The 7,445-nt window shown below is 34.7% G+C and overlaps 1 protein-coding gene across 1 annotated transcript; it reads right to left on the reverse strand.

Moving 5' to 3' along the window:
• Window positions 1-414: 414 nt before the first annotated feature.
• On the reverse strand, window positions 415-7,200 carry LOC141362965 (uncharacterized). Its single transcript, XM_073865288.1, has 9 exons — window positions 7,043-7,200; window positions 6,188-6,514; window positions 5,764-6,108; window positions 5,453-5,575; window positions 4,357-4,662; window positions 3,847-4,161; window positions 3,449-3,760; window positions 2,034-2,339; window positions 415-1,650 (listed from the first exon to the last, which is right to left on the reverse strand). Exons 1-9 carry the CDS (start codon window positions 7,083-7,085, stop codon window positions 1,559-1,561), a joined length of 2,169 nt encoding a protein of 722 aa, XP_073721389.1. The 5' UTR covers window positions 7,086-7,200; the 3' UTR covers window positions 415-1,558.
• Between the last annotated feature and the right edge of the window lie 245 nt (window positions 7,201-7,445).

The raw sequence follows: 7,445 nt of genomic DNA on the forward strand, positions 1-7,445 counted from the left end.
CATTTTTACAGTTTAAGTGAAAATGTGTAATTTACACTGAAAAAAAATGATTCATTGAATTTAATACATTTTTTTAAGGTAAGTGGTTGCAATCAATTTATTTAAGCTACATTTAAACAAAAGTTTTATATTTTATTTTGCTTTACTAATCATTTTTGTTTAAATGTAGCTTAAATAAATTGATTGCAACCACTTACGTTAAAAAAATTGATTAAATTCAATGAATCATTTTTTAAGTGTACTGTAAAGTGAAAAGTTAAATCATCTTTTGGTCATCAGAAGAGCACTTTCAGTTTATTCGGTACTTCGACTTCGGTAACATCATGACTACTCCTCTCGCTCAAACTTCCGTCATTATTACTGCGCTCGAGGTCCAAGTGCTGCAAACTAAGTCATCTTCCCCCATACAATATAGTTTCATGTTTTATATCCTTGTTTTATTTTGTGCCACCATACTTACTCGTGAAACTACTGATGTAACAGTCTTTAAATAGGGAAAACATGGAAGTGTTTGGTGGCTTCTAAATTAATCCCTGTTTGGATCCTAAGAAATGAATGGGGCTAGGCTAAATGCTAACACATTCAAGATGCACAGTACAAAAGCTGTTTCTCAATGTCAAGGAAAGATCCTCGGTAGCCAGTATTTCGAGGATGCTAAGTCATCTACATCTGTCGAAGGACTGTTCCAATGTCGAGCATCCGGCGACCTCAGCGCTGAGCACCGAGAGTTTAAAAATATTTAACTTTGGATGAAAGCTCCGCTCGTCAATGTCAGTTCTCACGCGGCCGTCCAATCACAGTGGAGGAGGGGCGGGACAAGTATCACAACAACCAACCGTCTCACAGCTGACGTATCAGAGCTACCAAAGCGCTTAGCTGAAGAAAGCTGGCACTCAGCTGAAAAACAGCTGGCATTCGGCGTTGTCCAGGCATTTTCAGCCGCATTTAAAAGTTTTGGTCTGTACAACCCCTAAATATTTCAGTGAAATACAGAGTTTGGCTGGTACAATCTTAATCCAAATAAGTTGATATTAGTAGAGATTTGTGAGGAAACCCATTGGATTAAATCATTTTAGTTTTTACACAGGGTGAAACTAAACAGGTTAAGTTGTATTAACGTAGAACCTTTAGTTGGAGTAGCAGACAAATCAAGTTGCGATTAGTAGTCTTTAGTTTCCAAGTTATACAAAGTTCAAACTTAATTTTAATTTGATTTCATTTGTAATATCAATTGCTGTGTCCAACATCTCCATCTCTAAATATATTTATTTTTTAATTTCTTTATATTACTTTTGGTGTTAAAATGGTATTACAACACAAAATTCATGAATGACTTTAAGTCAACCCTTGAATAACTTAATTCTCCACAGAAACACATGTATTTGACATGCATTGTCAGTACTGTGGAGAGAAATACAATAAAATGTTCTGAACAGGGTTCATGTACAAAAACACTGGTCTTGTGAATGGTGACTATCATTTACAACAAATCAACATCAATAATATAAGAGCTTAGACCTTTATTAACAAACATTTAAAGTTCTTATCAGTTTTTATTTTACTGTTTTTGTGGGGTTTGTATGGGAAGTAAAGGAATCTCCTCTGATGCAACCCCTGTAAGATCTCCAGTCCCATCTCTTTCTTGATTACCTGTGAGAAAACCAGATAAAAACCACAATGTTGATATTACACCTGCATTTCGCAATAATGAACAGAATCATTCATTTTACAATACTAAAAAATTTGATTTTATCTGACAAGCCACCCAGACAATATTATTACACTATCACACAAAAAAATCCACATTTGTGATTAATGGAGACAAATCACTTCTAACTTCTAACTTTTCATGAACTGCATTGAATTCCACTCTCCTGCACTAAAACACCTGCATGCATTAATTTAAAATGTACAGAAGAAAAATCTGAAAGACAATTTAAAGCAATAAACTAAAAACCTGCTATGTGCAAAACTAAACTTTGTTTAGTGCTAGTTTGTGATGTTAATTTTTGTGAAATATTTAAACATCTCACCACAAACAGAAACTCTGTATTTCTTATAGTTGGTCTCTCTTTTGCTGATGATCTGTAGTTTATAAAGTCCTGTGTGTTTACTGTTAATGTTTTTGATGGTAAGAGATCCAGTCTGATCCAGCTCTAGTTTGTCTTTGAATCTCCCATCAGCACCATCATAAAGCATCATCTTCATCTTCTTAGCTTTAGCTATGAGACTGTCTTTAGGTCCAAACATCCACAGTATCATCACTTCATCACCCTGTATGTCAGTAAGATCAGTGTGTAGTGTGAGAGATTCTCCCTCCATCACTGACTCCAGTTTTTCTTAATTTTGTTTAATCACAGCAACATACAAAAATACAGACAAACATAAACATTAATGAAGATAATTTTCAGCTCAACTGGTTTAATTACAGTCATACAGCGGCTAAAATAAGAATTGAACATGTCACCATTGCTTTATTAAACGTATTATTAACATTAAATTTTCACCAGATGTTGGTAACAACCAATGCAATGCACATATTCAAAGAAACTAAATCATGTGCATAAATTAAATTATGTGTAATCATGTAAAATGACACAGGGATAAAGTATTGAACACACTTACTGCAAAGTATTGAATACTTTGTACAAAAGCCTTTGTTGTTAATGAAAGCTTCAAGATGCCTCATATATCGAGAAACTATTTGCATGCCTGAATCTGTCAGGTGTAATTCTGACCCTTTCATCTCTCGTCCCCTATAAGACAGACTAGTTTCATAAATTATTCAGATGGACTTGGGCCATAGATGGAGGTGCTGAAATATGCAGCAACATTTAAAAGCTTTGAATGGTCTAGAAAATAAGGTTATAGGGTCTCTGATAATGGTAATGCTCTTTTAAAAATATGAGCTGCCAATAAGCTTAAAGAAGAAAAATAATTATTAACATGCACAAACGCTGATGGCATTCCCAAAGTTTAATTTCATGATGCAGCGTTGAGTTCGCTCGAAAAGAAAGTTAATTTATGGACATCTATGGTTTGATTTCTTTAAATATGTGGATTAAATGGATTGTTACCAACATCTGGTGAAAATTTCATTTCAAAAGCACTTTAGCCACTTTAGATTCACATGACTTTTACTTCCCCGGCTGAGCCTGGGGTTTTTTTTCTCCTAGGGGGTTTTTCAACCCGGGGAGGCAGCCCTCTTGGGCTTAACTTAGCACCCTCTTCTTTACGTTATATTAGCAATACGCACGCTTATAATGTTGATTCATAGCCGCATCAAATTTAGCTGCTTGTGCTATCGTGTATTATGTTGTGCTATCTGTCGTTTTTCTGTGCTTTCCACTGCTTCTATTAATGTAAAGCTGCTTTGAAACAATCACCAATTGTGAAAAGCGCTATATAAATAAAATTGAATTGAATTGAATTGAATTGAATGACTCACCCTTTGTGATAAGAATGAAACTTTTGCACATGCTCTCTGATTTGCTGTTGATCTGGAGTTTATAAACATCTGAATGCCCTCTACTGATGTTTGTGATGGTCAGATCTCCATTCAGTTTATTAAGACTCAGTCTGTCTATGAATCTTTCATCATTACCATCATATACAGACGTCTGACCGCTGGCTCTGTTGATTTTAGCTATACGAGTGTTTTTATCTCCACATGTCCACAGTATCTGATGGTCTTCCTTCAGCTCACAGATACCAGTTTTTAAAGTAACAGAATCACCCACTGTGCATTTTAGTGTATTGACTGCATTAGAAAACACAGTGCATTTGTAAACTTCACGTTTATCACATTATCATTATTTTTTATTTTTTTATTTAAGCTATACTTACAACAGACGAGAACATTGAATTTCTTATATGAAGTTGTATTTTTGTTCTTAATCTGTAGTTCATAAACTCCAGAGTCTGAGTGTTTAATGTTTGTGATGGTGAGAGATCCAGTCTGATGGTCCAACGTCAGTCTGTTTTTGAATATCGCATCATCATCACAGTTTATTGAGATCTCATCATCGCTCTTTCTATTTATTGCAGCTATAATGGGATCTTTGGCATTAAATCTCCACTGTATCTGATCATCATCCTGTAGTTCAGGAATGCCTGTCTGTAGTTTGACAGAGTCTCCTTCTGGGACCTTTAGTGGGTCCACTTTATAAAAATAAAGAAATATTGACACATGAAGAGATGTGCAGATGAACATCTGAGTCAAATATTTAACAGGTGCACACATCTTCAATTGACATCAACATAACTTCTTACACTAAATGATAACAACTACACATTTTGATCTTCTAAATATTATTGGTATAATTTTGGAGAATTTAAAATATTTGATCTTCTCACCTCGGACAACAACTCTGAACCTCTTAGATTGGGTGATTCTGGCTCTTCTGGTGATCTCCAGGTGATAATCTCCAGAGGTCTTTATTGTGATATCATTGATGGTGAGATCTCCAGTCTCACTATCCAGTTGAAGTTTGTTTTTGAATCTCTCATCATCAACATATGTTACATCATTGGTCTTTCTATGGTTCTGAGCGATGATGGGGCCATTGGCCCCAAACTTCCAAATTATTTTATGATCTATGTGATTTCCAGTAATCCCAGTTTTCAATGTGGCAGAATTTCCCTCCCTGACACAGTCTTCATCTATCAGACAAACAGAGAACATACTAGTGATAGGTCGTTCATGGAAAATTTTTCATCTCGAAAGAATCTTTAATATTACTCGGCAGTAACGAGTTATCTCAAAGAGTGATTCATTCAGTTTGTGTTGACTACACATGTGCTATTGGTTCTTTGTCAGAAAGAAAACGGATTAGTTCACCTCTCAAGTCTTCACAAGTCGATTGTTCCTTTCAAAGTGACAATCCAATGGGCTATGGCTTATATTTACCGGAAAAATAAATTATAAGTTTATCTCTCGAGTCTTCGGGTCTGAGTCATTCATTTTTTTGTAACGTGACCACACTTCCCTTGAAACTATAACTTGACTCATACCCAAAGACGGGAGGTGAACAAATAATTTCTTTTAAATCATGTGACAGAAGCACAAATTGTACACGAGGACTATCAACTATCTCTTGTTAGAAATGTCACCATTGACCAAGTGGTCATTCTGGGGGAATTTGTAAAATAACACGTAATCCTGTTCAAATTAACAAAAAGACTTGAAAAGATTTGTTCATATTGATCAAAGAGATTGGGAGATCCGAATCAGAAAACTGATCTGACACATAAGTCAAACTACATTAAAATGTAACCATGTTGTAAAACTGCTGGCCGCTAGAGGGCACTTATTCCTTAACTGCAACTTTACATTGTAATAAGCTGCTTACACACACAAACTATTAGGTTGTTATTTCTGGAGGACAGTCTTACTTTAATACAATAAATATATTTGCTTCTTATTGCTGTGTTATCTGGATATTAAACTTACGTTGGACTCTCTGTTCAGAGACTCTGCTACGATACAAAATCAAACCAGCAGCAATAACAGCAGCAATAACCAGGAGGAAGAAAACAAAGAATCCTGCTATAACACCTGACGATAGACTTGATTCTGTAAAGATATAGAGAAATAATCATTATGTGTTCCTGCGATAATTTGCAAAAGAGTATAACAATGTTTTAGTTGTTTAATTGTCTCACTTTAAACCCTTAAAGTAAGATTTTAAATAAAATTCCAATCTTCATGATATGATCTGTATTATTTAAACATCTTTACTATGAGAGATTTCAGATACTCACCCCTGACAATAACACTGAATGACTTGTATAAGGTTTGTTTGTTGCTGCTGATCTTTAGTTGATAAACTCCACTGTGTTTAGGTTTGCTGTCAGTGATGGTGAGATCTCCAGTTTGATAATTTAGCATCAGTTTATCTTTGAATCTCCCATCAGCACCATCATATACTGATATCTTATTATCTTCCATATCAACTTCAGCTATGAGAGCACTTTCATCTCCAAATCTCCACAGTATCAGATCATCTCTCTGTGTTTGAACATTACAAGGTAAAACAACAGATTCACCCTCCGTCACTGTAAAAGATGCCAATTCACTTGGTCCAGCATTTATAACAGGGGGAGACTCTATAAGAAACAGTAACACAGACAGATTAAGAAGCTTAAATCAAAATTTATTTGTAAAGCAAAACATATTTACACTCACCTTTGACAGTAACATGAAATCTCTTGTATACTGTTCCAGTGTTAATGTTGATCTCTGCTTCATAGAGTCCAGAGTATTTAATCTTCATGTTCTTTATAATGAGATCTCCAGTCCAAATATCCGATATCTGCAATTTGTCTCTGAATCTCCCACGTGCATACCAGATCTTATGTTTTACAATTTCAGCTAAAAGACTTTTAGATTCGCTTTCTCCAAACCTCCACCAGATCACATCATCCTCCTGTAGCTCAGTGAGATTAGTTTGTAGTGCGACAGAATCTCCAGCCATCACTGACACTGACTTCACATCATCACCAAACACACCTCCTAAAATACACAAATTCAAAGATTAAACATTTGCTACAGATCAAACATAATCCAACTAATTCTACTTTAAAATGTACTTGGTAAACTTAACTTTGTATATGGTTTATAGTTCTTAAAGTCTCCCTTTAGTCTAATTTATCATTTAAATCTCTGAGTGTCATAGTAGCATAGGTAAAAACTTTTTGTGAATATGCAAAGTTTTAATTAATTATTTCTCAGGGGCTGTTTTTATCTGGTATCAGTCAATGCACACCTATGTTACAGGTCAGTTGACCGCATTCCAGTACCATACAGAATTATTAAATGGCCCATTGTCAGTTATTCCTTATGTACTATATATTACAAGTTTCTGGTAAAAGCTGCTTGGAAACAATGCAACATTGTAAAAAAGTGCTGTACATACACATTTGAATTTAATGTATAAGTTGTCTTGGATAATATAAATGTAACATATAAGATCAGTAAATGTTTCTGCTGTTTCCAAATAGTGTGAAAGTGAAAGCATTAATTTTAAAACGAAACACTCACCACACACAAGAAATAAAATAATGATTGTGAAAGTCTTCTTCATCTTGCTGTTGATTCCAATAAGAAAATATTAAAAGAAGATTCAGAGGAGGTTATAAACAGATCCCATCAGCTGTGTTCGTTCATAAGATTATCAGCTCTGATCTGGGAACTACTTTTCTCTGGAGTTCTGAAGAAATAAAAAAACTAAACCAGATCATCAAGATTACTCAGTAATGGGTGTGTTCAACTTGGTGTATGACAATAAAGTAATACAAGAGAGATCGTAAAGCTGCGTTATCTGTCTACACGTATGAGTCATATAAACTATACTTTATATACTTTAACATACATTTGTGATGAATATACTGTAGTGGATGCTGTGTAGTTGTGGCAGATGTTACATTTTGTATCATAGGTAAAA

This window comes from Misgurnus anguillicaudatus, unplaced genomic scaffold (assembly GCF_027580225.2).
Source record: "Misgurnus anguillicaudatus unplaced genomic scaffold, ASM2758022v2 HiC_scaffold_31, whole genome shotgun sequence".
Lineage (NCBI taxonomy): Eukaryota > Metazoa > Chordata > Actinopteri > Cypriniformes > Cobitidae > Misgurnus > Misgurnus anguillicaudatus.